We start from the raw sequence: 18,551 nt of genomic DNA, 5'->3' as shown, positions 1-18,551 counted from the left end.
AGTGTTTGAGAAGGAAGAAGTTCCTTCTAACTTGGATCTGTCCAGGTCTTTCTCATGATTCTTTTACATACAAATTTCAGTAGCAAGAGCAGCCATAGTGCTGAGATACTCAAAAAATGCATCTGCACCACAAGAAACTGCCTTTCAGATCTCCTGCATAAACTATAAAAATAAAAAAGTATCTTTTTCATCTGTGAAACATGCTTTTGTAAAGCTGTGACAGTAATTTTTCTTGCACAGAACTCTTTGTACTCCCTTATTGTTACCATATGCAGAGCGTTTTTTGCAGTTCAGCCACTCCGTGAATAGCCAAACTCTGAACAATTTCTTTTGTTCTTTCACTTGATTAGTTCTAGACATAGCCAGTCCATCTTATAATTGCAAAGGAGCTGTTAAGAGTATTCAGAATGCAGGTAGGGCTCTCAGCTGAGAGTCTTGCAATGTAGAGTGATGCTTCAGGAGGTTTTGGAAATGGTACCTGGCACTTCTGGTTTACTTTGGAGTACTTAAAACTGTTCCTCATCTTCCATCTTACTCCATTATTGATAATTTTCGTCATCTAATTTAGGTTAATACGGACACTAGAGCCACTTAATGAAATTCATTACTTCAGGTCACATGTCCATTTGTTTGTTTAAATTCAAAGTACCTTAAAATATGGAAAAATTCAAAAATTTTCTTTGATGTCACAAGATCAGCAAAATATGTGTTAACCGCCACTTTTGCTCAGCAGATCACTATTATCATTGCCATATTGCTTTGCATGTGCATGCTGCATATTTCTCTGCACTAAAGGCACTGCACTTGACAGGTGGATTAAAATGTAAATTTGAGTAACTTCTGGTTATGTTCAGGAATTCTCAATACTTAGAACCTAGTTTAGGCATGGTGTAACCTTTCTGGTTGATGGAGCCTTAATTGTGGTGTTGCAAGTCATCACTCTCCTGGTTTTATCAGGACGTGGCTTCCAGGACTCTTCTGTGCTTCCATGGTATGCTTTGAGAAACTTGCTGGTTTGGTAAAGGTGATCTTGTAGGAGTTTTGTACATGAGAGAGTTGATATGGGCCTTACAAACAGGTGAGAGATGGCTGGGATTACAGGATAATTCTATCAAGGTATTAAGAAAGCCTTTCGATGAGAATGAAATCAGTGAGGTGTTTTTGGGAGGGTTTGTAGTTCAGATCTTGAATGATTAGTTTTGCACCAATGTTTTGAATGAGTCTAGGAAAAACAAGGTGTTTCTGAAAGCTGAATGTGATCAAGCCTCTAGCAGTTAGGATGGGGATACATAAGTTTCTGGTAAAGAAAATCAAGCAGCCTAACAGCACTGTCGGTTTTGCTTTTAAAGAAACCCACTTCATTTAAACCTCTGCATCTCTACCTCAGAACACAGTTACACTTTGCAATCTCCAGGTGATGATCCATCTAGCTGAATTTTATGTCTCAGGTAGTAACTGATACAAACTGCTTGAGGGAAGAATTCTGGAAACTGGAATTGGCTTTTTTTGAAGGAGCCTAGTAGTGCTTCATTTGTCATTGTCAGTAATTTTTCTTTTTGCAGTAAAGGAGTTTTAGAGAGGCTCAGCTCATCTTTCTTGTACTCTTTTAGTCTGTTCTTTTTACAGTAAATTTTTCTCCTGCCCAAACAATCTGGATTTTTTTTTTTGTTCATTCGATTGGAGTTTTTTTCAGTAATAACCTGACTGCTGGGCAGAGAGACTTGCTGCAGGTTGATTCAGTGCACTTTTCTTTTCCCACACATGGAGCAAGTGACTTCTGTACCTGGGCTGTTGTCTCTGACTGATCTTAACAGTAATCATTTTTAGTCATTGAAAAAGAAGCAATAATGTTTCATCAATAGAAGAGATTTAGCTTGTTGATGATCTTAACTGTGCTTATTGTTCACATAGCTCTAAAGCAAAATTTCACTAAAGAGGAATTTCATCAGACTTGCTAGGAATTATATATCCTCCCCAGGAATACTGTATTAAATCTAAAAAAAAATCACCCTTGGTAAACCTGTAATTAAACAAAGGGGGAAAAAAGAAATCAAGACATCCTTGAAAGAAAGAAACAAAGAAATTATTTATTTTAATTGTATCATGATGAGAAGACCTGACAGTGGTGGGGGTTTTTTCCACTTTTATCACTCTAAGACTGAAATGGGTGTTTTGAAAAGGCAGTGTGTCCTCTTTCACCTCACCAGATCTTAGATGGGATGATGTGCAAACCTGCAGCTTGAGACAGATTCTCTTTTTTTTTTTCCCCTCCAGATAGGTATTTTTAAGCTCAGTCTGGCATAGTAACTGGCATGCCACTCATAAAGCTGCTGTGAAGCCGATGTGTGCTTTCTCCTGAATCTCCAATTGTGTGTGTATTAACATGAGAGATTTTCAGGCACCTGCAAGTAACAATCACAATTGCATTTATACTAGATAGTTTATAAATGTGGAAAAATTCAGTCACATAATTTTGTCAGGATAGAAGTTTCTGATTTCTGAAAAAACCAAATCAAAACAAACAAAAGATCAAATGAAAAAACACCTTTCTCTCTCTTTCTTTATATAGGATGTAGGTTTTTAGCTTATTAAGAAGGAATCATATCTGTTTTCAGTTTATTATTTGTCCTTGCTCACAACTCAGTGTTCTGATGTGTATTCATTAATTAAAAAAGATCACTGATGTATGAGTGGAGAAGTTAAGAGTAAGAAGATAATCCATACCTTCTTCTTTTTCTTTGCTTGGAGGATTCTTCTATCACACAGTAAATTTCAACATATATCTTTTCTCACCTTTTCAGTGAGAAATTTCTGAAGAAATTATTATTAGAAATTATTATGGCATTAAAGCTGCTATAAGTAATAACATTTGCCATCTATTTGACAGAAACTCTCCAAAGGTTTCTGATGCCCTTGCTTACATAGTCACTTTCTAACAAAAACCCCTAAAATCCTTAAAATATTAACCTGCAGTGTGAAAAAAAAAAAAAAAATAGGCAAAAAGATATTACTTAAATGGAAAACAACTGATTTTGTTTCAGTATTCTTGAGAAGTGGAAGCTACTTTGTGCAAAACCAGCCTGAAATGCCACTCATACTCTGCTATGTCTCATGTGTTGTCTCTGTCCATAATAGGGTTACTAGACAGGTAGTTAAGTGCTAAGTAGATAGTTGGGTACTACTTGGGAAAAAGAAATCTACTGTACAAGCAACTTTTGAGGATTCTGGGCAGCAAAAAAAGGTGCATGTAGGACTGTAAGTAAATAGTGTCATGGTTAAAACCCAGCTGGCAACTCAGCACCCACACAGCCGCTCCAACTCCCCTGGTGGGATGGGGGAGAGATTGGAAGACTAAAAGTGAGGAAAACTGTAGGTTGAGGCAAGGACAGTTTAATAGTTAAAGCAAAAGGTGTGCACACAGCCAAGCAAAACAAGGAGTTAACTCACTGCTTCCCATGGGCTGGCAGGCATTCTGTTATCTCTGGGAGAGCTGGGACCCATCACACCTGGTGGTTATCTGGGAAGACAAAGGCCATCACTGTGAATGTAAGCTTCCTTCCTTTTTGTGCCTCCTTCTCTACCTTCTACCTCCAGGTTTATGTGCTGAGCATGATGCACTGTGGTATGGAACATCCCCTGGATCAGCTAGGATCAGCTGTCCCAGCTGTGTCTCCTCCCAACTCCTTGTGCACCCCCAGTCCCCTCTCTGGGGTGGGCTGAGAGGCTGAAAAGGCCTTGGTGCTGCATGAGCACTGCTCAGCACTCACTGAAACGTCTCTATAGTATCAACACCCTTTTCAGCAGAAATAGAAAACACAGCCCCACATGAGCTGCTGCAAAGAAATTTAACTCTGTTCCAGCAAAACCTGCTGCATCCAGCCCTAGCATACATTTAAAAGTGGTAGTGGAAACCTGGAGGGGAAATGCAGAGTCCTGAAGAAACATTTTTAATACCATCTGTACTATCTGCTGTAAGTGAAAAAATATTTAGTGTACACGTGTTGTCTAAACCTCCTCATCCAGTTCTTCATGATTCATTGTCTTGTCTAGTTTTTTAAACTGCATTACAGGGATTGTGTTAGGGAAGACCATGTATTTGGTACTTCTTGGCAAAAATTATTTGCTAATCTGTAGTGGCAGTTATTTTATAGAACAGAACAGAAAGTAGTTTGAGCTACATAGCATGGCCCTGAAGACATTCAGGTTTAAGTCAAAGACAGACTATGGCTTGAATTCTTTCTCTAAAAGTCAATGAAAATATTAAATTTTCCTTATTTCGAGAAAACTACTTGGAATTCCAGTGCAATCTTGTAATGAATTTCAATAAATATTGTCATATATAGGATTTTACTCAGTGCATCCTGAAGCAATATCATGTACTATTTACTCATCTTTGTCATCTAGCCTGTATTTTTTGTGGACATTCTAATCTTTTACATTTTTTTTAAAGTGCTTTCTCTCTCTTTTTAACACTAGAAAGAAGTAATTGAGGAAAGAAGGAAATTGCCATGTTTGGCTGTTAAAAAGTCAGTATTTTTATAATGAAGGAATAGTATCCTGTTTCACAGTATTTTTTTTCTTCTGGAAGGCAGTGTGTCTCAAGACAGTTTTGCTTGCTTCCTGTATTCTACAAAGCAAATCCCAGAAGACATTTTGAGATGTCAGACCAAATCGCCCTGGTAAAAATGGAGTCATGGGAGAAATACCTAGTATTTCCATTCCTGTAGAGAAGCAGATGCTTCTCTGCAGTCTGCTGGGAATTTCTGAATCTTCTTTCAGAGACTCTTTGAGATGTTACCTACAGTCCTTTAATTCAAATACAGGAGCTATGTAGTGCGGATAAAGAACAGGCAAAAATCCAATAGTAATTTTAAAACACCTGTCATTGTAAAGAAGCACAAATAGTATTTTTTTTTTTCTATGATAAAGAAACATTCCCAAAAACTGTGCTAATATTGACAATACAAGCACTAATACAGGTCCAACAACTGTTGAATGGTCCCTGTAAGCCAGTTTAACCCCCTAATCTTCCTTCTACAAATACTTGCATAATCATTTTCTGCTTTCATTCATCATAAGAATAATTGCATCTTTTGGGCTAAGCTTGCAGTGGACCTAACAGTTAAACTTATCTTCTGACCCACAAATCCCTGTGGGAAACTTATTATACTTACCATGACCTTGCTTTTGAGTGTTTTAACTGGTAATATCTCCAGCTTGTTTTTGAGAAGTTAAGTTATGCATAGCCAGAGTTTAGCTCAGTCTTTGTTTCTGTACCTGCAGCAGACTGTGTGTGTAAATATTACTAGGTAATTATCCTGTAGTACCCAGTGCTAGAAAAATCTGGGCTAACTAATAACTTGGAAAAGGCCTTAATTTCTGGGGTGTGTAGAACTGTATTTAGAAATTTGCTAAATAATTATGAGAAAATTAGTAAGTGTTATATGTGTGCTGCATGTGTGGAATCAAGAGGCACAGAGGAAACATAATGTTAAAAGCTCTACCATTGTAATCCATTGGACAGTGCTGCTTTCTTCTTCCTTGCTACCAGGGAAGGACTGTTCAGAGATAACATCTGACAGGTAGTGTAGGTCGTCCCAGCAGTCACAAACTTCCCTAGGATGTCAGCACATAAATAAGGTAGTGGTCATGCAGACAGCCAGGATACTGATGACCTGTTTTACACTCTCAGCCTGTCACCCACTCATGATGTGACAGGAAACCACAGCGAGGGCTGGTGGGAAAGTGAGGTGAGGCATTTTATTCCCACAGGGCTTCCCAGACCAGTAACTTGTTATGGGATCTGACAAGTAGGTTGGTGCACAGGCTTCTTACAAAGCCAATACTGTACCAAAAATAATGAGTTTGACAATGTGTGATTCCATCTGATGGCCCTGTTCTTGTTAAGTATGTCTGGAATTTTTGGCATAGTCCAGGATCTAGGGTGGGAGAAGACAGATACTTAGGGAACTCACTAGATAATATGGCAGCAGTTTTTCATAGTGCTTATTGTTTTCTTGATAGCTTGTTGAAGTAGCTCAATATATGTGTATCTACATGTAGTAGATATTATTATTTATCAGTCATAGTGCAAAAGGTATGAATATACACTCCTGGATGAAGAAGTCACCAGAACCCCTGCAGACCTGATTTAGACTAAACTTTTACACTGGTTGTTAGCTCACAAGCCAAAGTGGTGCTTAGGAAGAGGGCTAAATACAGTAAGGATAAAATAGATCAACAGAAAACCAGCAAGTATGTTATGTGCTCTCTTCTTAGCAGTGATCCAAATGTAGCAGCGTGAGCAGTCAGCCCTAAGGGGCTGTGTGCTTAGGAGGGGCAGACTGGAGAGGGGTGCCTGGGAAGCTCCAGGGGGAAAGGGCAGAAAAAACTGCCATGCTCTGCCTGCCTGCTCTCCCTGCCTCTTATTCCATTGCCAGTGGAAGTTAACCTGACTGCTCATTGTCAGAAGACATAGCAAATAAACATCACATTTAAAATTAATCCAACTTTCTTTAGTCCTCTCTCCTCTGATCACCTAAACAGACAGTTGATAAGAGATCGGTTCCTCTGTTACAGCAGTATACATCCACTTTAAATCTTTGTATAATTTACATTCATATAACTGCAACCAACTTCTGGATTCCTAAGCAAAATGAGTAATTTGTGAAGTACTAGTGAGGAAAATTCCATGTTTCCCAAGGGAAAAAAGAGAAAGTGGGGTAAGGTACAGGACTTCTATGAGAAGGTGTATGTGGAAATCTTTAGTATCCCTGTGGATGGTGTGAGCTAAAGTTTTTTATTAACAATAATTTCTATAATGTTAATTTAAATACAGATTAGTTATGAGATTTTATGTTGCAACCACATAAATAAATAGGCTAAGTAAGTAGCTGTTTTCTGTTATTTAAAGAAATAACAGAAATAAAATAATAAAGCAAGATGCATTATTTCATATGTTTGGTTATGTTGGACCACTGTGATTTGCCAGACTGACAATTCCTTCATTGCATGTTGAACCTCTCTTTTGTTAAACATCAGCTATTGCCTGGCTACTTCCCACCATGCTGTTCTTATTAATCCTGTCTTAGGTCTGCTTCTTTTGTTGTTTCTTTTCTGTGCCTTCATTCTCAAAATGTATTGCTTTAGCTGCTGACACAGTTACTCATCTTCCAAAGTCCACAGTATTCCCCAAGTCTGTTTTTCCCCCCCTCATCTTCAGTGTTAATCTGATTTAACTGTTCCATTTTGTTTTGACTTTTGATTATCCCAGGGTCCGATTGGTATGGATGGAAAGCTGGTAGGTGATTTGTTCAAAACCAGTGTAATTTAGGTCTTTCACATATTCCCCTCTTTGCTTTTTAAAATTACTTACACTGAAATGCATATTAGTCAAATACTGGCTTACTTCAGCATAACTTAGCATAGCAGTAGCAATCCAGTAGCATGGATTTTTAACAGGTTGCTGAAAAGCCACTTCAGTCTTTTTTTTATGCCTATGCAAGGAAATGGAGGTCAGTCCTGCTTCTCCTCTTCACTTCTCATTTTCTGTCTGAATTAGATTGGAAGGCAGATGTTCCTCCTTGGGTGCTCTGTCCAAGGGTAATTTGGTGGTGCCTTTCCACCAGCAGGATATCACTTCTGACTACATTTCTGTGACTCCTCCTTCTTTCACAAGTTCTTGATTTTTATGTTTTAATTTCTGTGCCTGGATTATGTTGGCTGATTAAATCTGAGCAGCCTCATGTACCCTAATAAATGCATTTGTATGATATTCCAGATATTCATTAGGGATATGCTGCTTGAATTAAGTTAGAAATAACATTTAATTTTATAGTATTCATTTGTTAATGCATTTCTACTTTGTGTATATTTGTATAGCTCTATGTTTAGATGTATAAGCCTGGAAGTTTATGTTCCCAGCTCTTTAAAGATTAACACCATGGCAAAGGTGTGAAAATCCAGTTTTGGTACTTTCTCTAGCTGTTCCTTTCACTTCTTCTCTTTTCTCCCTTCCCAGGGCACCCCTTTTCACTGATAGCCTGGATACCTATTTTCTTTTCTATCCTCTTACTACAAGCTCCATTTCCTTTGCAAGCTCAACCTGCTAATTTGCAGTGTCAGCTTTCATTTTCTCCTCTTTCTCTGCTCTTTGAGGTTTCTTTCTACTTTTAAGTAACTTGTCTGTCAAGTTTGCAACATGCAGTCAATAAGCTTGTTCTTTAATCTCTTTTAGGGGATTGATAACTTACCTGTTGGCTTTAGTTACCATGGATTTTTTTCTTTTTGTTTTAATATCATTTATATATCAGCAGCTAATAATTGGTTTCAGTTTCTAGGAAGGGATTAACTGACAACAGTAGAAGACCTTCCATCATGGCAATTAGAACAGGTTTCCAAATCTCTTTGTTTGCCTCAAGAGTGTATTAAGCCAGTTATTAGGAATATAGAAGGGAAAATTGTTCTGGAGATTTTACTGAAACCATGAGATATTATGCAGCTATACCCGCTGTAGTAATATAGATTAAAAAAAAATAAAAAGCAGCATTCAGTTGGGATAATCAAGTATATGAACAATAATCTGGAGCTCAAAGCACCAGCCCCCAAAATGCACCCAACCAGTCTGTGGTGGCGGGACTGATCCCTAAATCCCTGCAAAGACAGCAATTAGTTGGTAGCTAGAGTCAATGAATCAATTTTAGAGTATGTACCAGATTTGAATAGAGAGAGATTCATTAGACAAAAATCAGAGTAATGGTGACTTTTCAGTCTTGAACAGTATTTTCTCCCTGTTGGTTGTCTAAAATGTAGAGAAAGACTTACAGCTAAAACATTTTAATCCACAAGTAACATGAGCTGGGGGCGATTCAGGCAGCAATGAACCAGACTGATGTCAGAAATCCTGAGGCCATTTTGGGAACACAAGCAGATAAATTGAGATTGAGCTTGCTCTGATGAGTTATGATATCAGATTGAATTCATGTTAGAGGGTTTTTTTAATGAACGTCAAAGTAATTGAAGGAGCTTAATTCCTGACCCTTTCACAACATGCAAAAAATTAAAGATGGCAAAATTAACAGTCTCTTTTTGTGTCCCACACTTTGAATTGCTGTTGTGTGACAATAACCCTTCACAATTAAAAATGTCAGTGTTGTGATGCTTTTCTACCCATACCTTTGTAAGAAGAGCTGATGAGTTCCATAATTCAGTGCTTGCTGCACCTTCTGGGTCATGTCACTGGATCACTTTTGAGAAGGGAAAATTCTACTGTAACTGCAGTGGATAGTAGGGCAAGAAGTAGATAAGACTACTCAGAAATACTGAAGGGTTAGGATCCATTGTAAAAACCAGAAAATAATTACATTCAATAATGCAAATTTCCTTCCATGCTGAAGGAGCTAATAGCCAAGGGGTTAAAATTATCCTGCTTTTGAGTACTTTTGTATTCAGCATCTGCATTTATAGCTGAATGCAGGATAATGGTTATATTGGCAGCAGATGTAAACTAAGAGTAGTGCAGTGATTATATTCTCTGGTACCTCATAGAGTTTTCTGTCTACTTGAAAATAACATTGTCCTATAAAAATTCATTTTCCAACTTTTTCTGTATTGGAGACATGAAAGAAGACTAATTATAAATCCTCAGTACCAGAAAGGCAAAGTAGTGATGCTGCTGAGAGTAGAAAACACTTTTGTGGGAGCATGGCTGCAAACCTCACCTCATATTCCATTCAGGATATGTTTGTGTTATGTGTGTATGTGTCTTGTATCATATATATAGCATGTACCATGTGGACACTTAGCAGCCTCTGTGTCTTAGATGAAGGAAAAAAAGTCAATTTTCAAATCTCATTGTTAATATATATATGCATATATTCAGTTTATTTGCTTTCTACTGCTTCAAATCAACTCTTTGTTGAAACATTTTGGTAATTTCAGACCTTCATTTAGGTTTTGGATTTTAAATATAAATATATGTTGGAGACAGCCTTTAATGATTTGGCCAAAATCTATTGCAACTTTAGATGTTTTTGTGAGCAAATGTGTTCTGAATTTTATGTATAAAGTTTGCAGGCACAGACCTCAGTTTAGGTAATTTGTACAATTTTATTGTACTGGCTGCCCAGTACTGCATCTATGAGCAATTCCTGATGATTTTAAGATCAGGTATAACATAAAATAGCTTAAAACCTGCTGTGAGGGGAAAATTGAGGTAATATATGAGTGCTGAGGAGTCTCAATCATATTCATTAACCCAGCATGATGTGTAACTTCATAGAGCTTACCAACTCAGAAAGTTTTAGCTAATACTTGAACTGCCAACCTCAGCCAGTAAGTTTAGGTTTTTTATATTCTCTATGGTGCAGTTTTGTTCTAAGGAATGAAAAGAAAACTGCAGCATCCCCAACAAGGAATACTTTATGCTGCATTCGGTGTAAAGATTAGATAGCCACAATAATTATGTATTTTACCATTATTCCTCTGTAACGTGATTGCATACATTTAAAAAATATTTCAAAAGCTTTGTGTGAATTTAAATACCATTCTATTGTGGTTTTTCATTGGCACAGGAAGTTTTATTAGTTACTATAAAAAGCATTTCTCCATTTGTGTTTCTTGTTGATTATGGTTCCCAGCAGAAATGCTTCCGCCTCCCACCCCATCTAAAACTGTCCAGAATCACAGGATGGCTGAAGCTGGAAGGCACCTCTGGAGGGCATCTGGTGTAACCTCTCTGCTCAAGTAGAGCTGTCTCAAGCAGTTTGCCCAGGATCATGTCTAGATTGTTTTTGAGTGCCTTCAAGAATGGAACCTCCACAATCTCCCATGGTCCCATGCTTGGTTAACAATTAAAAAAGTGTTTCCTGATGTTCAGACAGAAAAGTTTCAGCTCTCTGTAAAAGTACCTTCCAGCTGAAGTGGTTTTATATGATTTGAAAGAAGTCTCCACGCTCAGTTTCTGTCAACAAAAGGAAACAAAGTTTCAGTTTAACTGAAGTATTATTTTAATTGTCATAAAACACCAGAGGCTAAGCTAGCCCTAGGCATTTAAAGGAATTCTCTGAGGAGAAATATGTAATTATTTTTCTCTGTCTTACAATGTGGGCTGATTTTCTGGGTCATGTTGTTTATAGTCACAGCTACTGTACTGTTTGCTAAAATAATTCTGCTTCATGCAAGTAATTTCTGTTACGGGCACTAAAATAATTCATGGCTTTCATTGGCTTTTCTGGTCTAGGGAAATTAGGGACAGGAATTCTACTCTGTAAGGGCTTGCAGCAAGAAGAAATACAGTTCCTCTGTGTGCAAAGGGTGCCACTCCACTTGTCCAGGGGTGATCTGAAGGGGATGTTGATAAATAATAGAGAGGAAATGTATCAGCTGTCTTCTTGGATTGACTAAAAAAAACTCATCTCAGACCTTCCACAATTGCTGGTTTAAATAGGCGTTTATACTTGCCTAGAATTGTGGTGCCTGTAGCAATGGCAAAAAGACTACTGTTTGTCCAGCAGTGTGTTCCTCCAGGTTTGAGACTTTGTTCATTCAACAAGCAGTAATTGTAAATAATTAGCATCTCCTTGAAGTATGGAGGGAAGCAGTAATAAAGAAATGAGAGAACAAAAAACCCATAATACCTCCTCTGAATCATCTCAGCACCTCTGGCTTCTTTCTCACTTGAGAACTGTCAATTAAGTCCTCCTATCATTTCCAAATTGTTTGTAATATCTAAAATGAGACGTTTCTCAAATGCAGTTTGATATGTTATTGTAATTTATTTCTAGAATCAGTTAGTTGAAAGCAAGTGTATCAGTTTGAATTAAAACACTCAAATTCAGTATCAACTTAGGAGTCCAAAATCGGACTTCAAAGCAGTCACTGTATATTTTGTTAGCTCCTTATTAGAGAGCACTGTAACTATTTTCTACTATTTAAAGAGTTCATCCTTGTCATAACTTTCCATAATCTTTTGTTTTTCTTGTCTTTTTTTCAGGGTCAGCCTGGTCCCCAAGTAAGTGCCATCTTTTTTTCTTACATAAGTAACAGTTAAATACAGGACCCACTGAGCTCAGGTTGTCTACAAAGTATTTTACTTTATTTTTTGATCCTGCTGTAGTAAGATAGAAACTGATAACCATTGCATAATTCTGTGAGAAAAATATTTCCTGGGAGAGAAATATGCCCCCCACATATGGTTCAGTTCCCTCAGCTGTCTGACCAGATGGTGGGGTTAACAACATAATACTGAATAGAGCAAATCTCCTAACTATGGCTTGAAACGTTGCCACCAAACTTTAAAGCAAGATAAAATAGCTTAGCAAATGTGTAGCAAATGTAATACTTCAACTGCTTATTAATCACATGCTAATAATGTTGCTATAATCCAGGCAGCCCTCAGTTATTTTAAATATTGCACTGCTAGCTGTTTTGATTAATTAGATACACTGCTTTGAATTAGTTCTGCTTTATTTAAGAATAGTAGAACTTTGTCTTGTGAACTGTAATTGAAGACGTGGAAATCTAGGGACCTAACTTCAGTTCTAAGGAAGAAATAGACCAGCAGAACAGAAACATTACATGTAGCACAAATGAAATGTGAATTATTTGAGTGCTATAAAAATATGGAAGAGCAAGGAAATACGAAAAACAAATAAATTACCAAGCCAGTACCAGTGCCATACTTAGCGAAATCAGTTGAGAAACTCAGGATTTTTGTGTGCTTCATAAGCTTTGTGGGAAGTAAGCTTTGGTCTGTGGAACTGTCTTAGCACAATTTAGTTGCCCAAACAAGGTTTACTATGAGGGCCTTTTATATTTCAGAATCATAATTGAAAGTTAGAGCTTTACCACCGTATTGACTGGCAATTTTTTAGATTTCATTATGAGAAGCAAGCATTTGTTTTAGATTTTTTAGTTTCTAAACATAATTTTCTGTTGAAAGACAGATTGATTTACAAGCCCTCAAACCACCTGGCCTTAATGCACAGTAGCCTTGCAGTGCCAGGCTCCATTTAACAGAATTGTGTAAGAAATCCCTATGGTACTGGAGATGACTACTGCCCATGGCACTTACGTTTCACAATGGGCTCTTGATGTATTGGCTATAAAGAGAGGGATCTTCAGCCTCTGTGCTGCCAGGGGCTGGTGAAGAGAGAGATTGTAATTCTGTGTGGCACTGTAGCTCTGAACAAGCTCTGTTGAGGACCTGAGGCTGATTCTTGAGCCTGTGGGCTGCCCTCCAGTTGATGTTAACTTGTGCTGCCACCCGTGTCCTTTCCTTCTGGGTTTGGACCCCCACCTCCCGCATTTCAGTTGCTTAGAGAGTGTCTCTTGCCTGATGCTTGTAAACAGCTGCTCAGACTTTGGAGCTCATATCTCTACATGAAATGCCCTGGGATAGCTGTAGGCAACGAACCACCATGGAGATGGCAGTGTTCAGTGCTCTTTCAAGGGCAGAAAGGCAGAGAAATCTCATCATGGGTGTAAGAGAAGTGAAGTGCAAACCAAAGAAAAAGCCCTCTAAAACTGTTCCCCATACTGTTTGAGAGAATTCTTATATGTTAACTTCTGTAATTCCTCCCAGTGGAAATGCTCAACTCTGTGTCATCACCATTGTCCTCAGCAACACGTACCATTATCCTTAATAATGCCTTTTCCTCCTTTTCGGCTCAAGATGCTCTTACTGTGTCAGGAGGATATGTGTGTACTCAGTCATTTCGAGTGGCTGATTAAGTCCAGGAATAATTCTTTTGGGAGCGCTGGTGGGGCAGACATAAGGGCATGAAACAGAGTTGTGTTCAGCTTTACATTAAGATGCCTTAATCCAGAAGCTTGTCTTATGTAGGTGTTGACCTACATGGTGTCTAAGCACTCCTGGCAGCCACTGAAGATTAAGTCAATACTCAGTGCACTGAGCAACCTGTTCAGCTCATGGTGAGCTCCTGGGGCTCAGTTACATTGTCTGCATTCAGGCTTTTGTTGGTGAATGAATTGATCCAGAGTCTCTGGCCTCAGCCACTGGCTGTTTTATGTACAGGCTGGAGTCAGTGTTGGGCTGTGGTTGTAGCTGTCAGTCACAGGCAGCTGTCCTGGATACCTAGGGAAGCTCTCATGTGATGCTAGCTGTGCACATTTGTACCTCCTAATTCCAGATTCTGACTGTAGGCAGCTACTGAACCAGATAACCATTCTGCTGAATTGCTTTCTAGCCAATGTTGACATCTGAGTGTCTCAGGCAGCAACAGGCAGGCTGTACATTTAGAAGTTTATCCCCTTAAATTGAAACTCAGATCCAGATAACTTGGTGAAACAGCATTTTTTAAATAATAAAAATGCTAGTCTCCTTTTGAGTTTTTTAAGTATTGGAATCTGTGGTTGAAAATCTCAAGACTTTTAAAAATCAAATGTATCCATAGAAAACAGATTTCATTCCCATACAGATAAAATCAAAACCCCTTGGCATGTCATTAAGTAATGCAGAAATTCCAGCCTGTTATGATTGTCTGCAGCTTCTCTGGTCTTAACTGTGTCCGTGAGAAACTCAAAATTTAAAGTATTGATCAGTTTGGTTACCAAGTAAAGTCTTCCTGGCTTCAAAGAACAGAATTGTTATGCTGATTGGAGAAGCACGTAGGAAGTTTCTGGTGTCCTGGCCATGCAAGTCCATGCTAAAGTCAGGGATAAATTCTAATAATTTCTATACTCACTGTTTTATTAACCCTTATTCTTTTTCACTGTGGTTTTATAAAGTACATGCTATATTCACCTAACACACACCTAATTACTGGGCACATCCTCCTATCATTTTAATTTTTTTTACTGCTTATTTTCTTCAAAAACAGATGACAAAAGATAATTTTGCTTCACATTTTCTCATTTTAAGTAACAACAAGCTTTATTACAATTTACAGGCACCTTTTATTTTTTTTTTCTTCCAGAAAAAGCTTATGGTTTTGTTGCATCTCTGAAAAGTAAAGACCACAAAAAAAAACCCTAAGGAATTTCTAGCCTAATCTATAAAAAGTAAAGTATCTTCTTATGATTTTGGTTTTCTGTTAAAAAAAAGGTACTTGAAATACCATGTAAGCTGTGTTCTTCTTTAGAAGAGCAAGTAATAAAATCTTTAATATTTTTGCTGAAATTAAATTCCGACTCTTGAGTGACCCAAAAAATATCTGCTTTTTCTTATCTGGAATATAAATATGTATTTATATTAGCTTGAACCATAAAGGGTTCTTCTCCCAATAAATCTGTACATCCAAATTCTGCCTATACGTTCTCTTTTTTAAATAATGGAAATATTCCTGCTTGTCAGAGAACAAAGTTTAGCTTTTAGTCTAAAGTTAATTCTGTAAGAATGTGCTATCTGGGTAAAGAGAGAAGGCTGGCTATTTTAAACTTTTTTTGTTGTTTAGAGGTAAGGTTCATGTAAATACTAGAAGCCATGCTTTTAATATCATGGTGAGGGAAGACAAAACAATCCTTTAAAGAAATCTTGCTGAACTAAAACTGCAAAAGGCTGTAAGTGTGGGGTTAGGGTGGTGTTTTGCTTGACTTGCTCTCAGCCAGCCAACTGTTTCCTTCTTTGGGGCAATATCCTCTCCCTGGCCCATCTCTGGCACAACATACTTTGTCTCTCATGTCAGCACACATGAGCACTCCCTGTGTGGGACTTTGACATACAGCAGCCTCGCAGATGCTTCTCCTTTCTCCTTGGCAGCTGTCCAAGTCTGCATTAGAAATGGACAAAGTGTTAATGATTGATACTTGTTTTCATGAGATTCTTGTTTTCCTTTGTGTGGCACGTCCATGGATGTGGTGTTGTAACAGCCTGAAATTTCCCAGTGCCTGGTGCATGATAAAGGTTTCCATAGCAATTCCAGTGACAAATGTATGTGGTTTTTTTTTTTTTCACCATCAAGCATCAGGGTATGTGACTGGAGTATTTTTAATTTCTGATGACAGAGATTCTGATTCATGGTTAAACTGGCTATTACTGGCTTGTGCTGTCAACAGTACTGGTGGGAACCATTTTAACTTTTAGTTTTCTGGTTTTTGTCAAAGGAGAGAGAAACACAGCAGGCCCCAGGCCCTAGTTTTGAGTGGGTTTGGAAGGCAGCAGTCTAGGGAAGATATTTATCTCTTCCTAGAGAACACTGTGCTGGTAGGGAGACTCCTAGATCTTAGAAAAGAGTATCTGACAGTAGGAAGGATGGGAAAGGAGATGTATAAACAAAATGTGTTTTAATTCTTGTTGAGGTTCCCTTTCAGTTTTGGTGGTTTTGGATAGCCATCTGCATTCCACAGCCTGTCCAGTGTTGCTCTCAGTGCATGCCGTTCAGTAGTGGGGCAGCTGATAACATCAAGTGATCGTGTGTGCTTTTATGGCTTTTTAAGCCGTGGGTAAGGTACACAATGTCCTATTGATCAGAGCTGCACAGTGGTCTCTGCCTGTCAGATTGTTAGAGCTGGACAGGTTTATTTTGTTCTGATCACCATAAATTGAGGTGTAAACTCCACATTCCTTCCTTTCTAGCGATTTTCTCTCATGAATGCCTCAAGACTCTTTACTTGCCTGGAGAGTGGGGGAGGGAGGCAAGAAATACACTTATGAAGGGAAAAATCAGCTGAAGACTGAAGCAATAGTTCACTTTCAGATACACAGTGCAGTGAAGTTACTGCTCCTGGGAGAATCCCAGTGGTTGTACCCAGGCCATCAGCTGTTCTCACTGTTGAGAATGATCTTGTGGGGTATTTCTCCTAGAAACTCACACCCTATGCTCCTTTTTGAACTATTGAGGATTGTATTACTCAGACTGATTATACAAATGCTAGTCTCCTTTTGAGTTACAAGTTGCAGGTCGGATTTTGCTGTTAAACGTCAACAATTAGTTTATTAACATTAGGTAGCAGACTAGTAACAGTCTTTTTCTTTTTCTTTGTACAAATAAGGAAGATAAATCCTTGATGCCTTTGCTGCTAATAACAATTTACTGTAAATTATGAGATCAGAAATTAATCTGAGGGCATCACATAAATGAACAAGCTTGTACTCTTTGATCTGTTCAAGCAGGCAGAGCTTGAGTTTAGTTGCCATTCTCCTTTCTTACATGGTAATAGCATTTGTGAACACCATTGAAATTGTGAGACCTTTTTATGAAACAGCCCATGTTGATTTGTGAACAAGAAGAAACAAATGCCATTTTCATGGCTTTTCATTTTATGTTAGTTGCTAAAAGGAACCACATCAGAGAATGTTAAGAGGAGAAATCATGCTCTAAACTTCATTTACTGTATACTTAAGTGTTTATGACACAAAAGAAGCCAGAAATGTGTCTTCTCAGAAGGAGATTGTGCATTTAATTGTTTTGAAGTGTGGTGCTTTCTCAGCTTCATATGTAATAAAAAAGAAGTTAATTTTGTTAAAAGGCATTTACAACAACAATGAGTGCTTTCAAATATAAAACACTCCAGTTTCTCTTGGTAGACCAGGGGCACATGTGTAAACCAGAAGAGCTGTTAATATTAAATGGTTTTCTTGGCTATGCAGACAGTAGTAGTGCAAGTAGGAGGATTCTTTGGTTTGTAAAGAAGAGAGCACAGAATTGGTGATTTCGGGGAAAATTGTTCAGAACTATCTGTTGTACCAACACTAAGGAAGCACCACACATAATTTAAAAAGGCAGAGGACAGTAAAACTTCCAATCATCAACAAAAAAGTTCTTTTAAAATTTGATACTATGCTCTGCTTCCAACATATTTTTTTACTTGTCTTTTCCCACCCTTTTATCAGGAATTGCAAAGAAGCCTCTAATGGCAGATTGATGACTTCCCTACAGTACCCTGCTAAGTGAACTTAGTTGGGGATAATTACACTTTTTAGAGCTCTGCTTATCAGGCTCTGCCAGATACCAGGAGGAGGCCAGACTCCTACCCTAGCTGTGCTACTGTGTTCTTTTACTTACTCTGGAAGGCAAGCTTTTGAGTTACAACTTCAGTAACTATCGGGTGCTGAAATGGCAAGATGTTCAGATGTTCCACAGCATTTCCTGAAATAGATAATTTATTTCTTATTTTCTTGCTTGATTCAGAAAGTATCAGACTTGAATTCTGTTAATTTTACCATTACCAATTCAGTCTAGGTTTTGATTTTCTACAAACAGAAAAATAAGAATATTAATTGTACAAAATTCTGTGAAAAGGGCTCCTCATGTAACATAATTTTCAGCTCTGGATGCCCTTGTAAAATAAATTCTGCTCCTACAAAGGTGGCTTCTTTTTCTGAATCTGCAGATCTCCTTTGGGAGTAGCTGTATGCAAAAGATAAAGAAAGCTTGGAATATGGGCTTAGAAAACAGTTTGATGCAAAACTTCTAGAAGTTGATCTCCTCATTTCATAGTTCACATAGCAACAATTTATGATACTGTTAGTCTGAAAAAACAAGCCCTAAAATTAGACAATACATAAAACTAATATTTAAAGCTCTAAATGAAAATATGCATGAGAGCTTTCTATTTGTAGGATGTTACCAACTTTTCTTCATGGTGGCATC

The 18,551-nt window shown here is 37.9% G+C and overlaps 1 protein-coding gene across 1 annotated transcript in view; it reads left to right on the top strand.

Moving 5' to 3' along the window:
• Nucleotides 1–18,551, top strand: part of COL25A1 (collagen type XXV alpha 1 chain) — a 291,662-nt gene that overhangs the window by 165,585 nt on the left and 107,526 nt on the right. The window contains exon 5 of the mRNA XM_050974011.1: nucleotides 11,993–12,010. Coding sequence (XP_050829968.1) covers nucleotides 11,993–12,010 — 18 coding nt within the window. The remainder of the gene's footprint in view (nucleotides 1–11,992; nucleotides 12,011–18,551) is intronic.

Source organism: Serinus canaria, chromosome 4, assembly GCF_022539315.1.
Source record: "Serinus canaria isolate serCan28SL12 chromosome 4, serCan2020, whole genome shotgun sequence".
Classification (NCBI taxonomy): domain Eukaryota; kingdom Metazoa; phylum Chordata; class Aves; order Passeriformes; family Fringillidae; genus Serinus; species Serinus canaria.
This window is presented reverse-complemented; position numbering and strand designations above follow the sequence as displayed.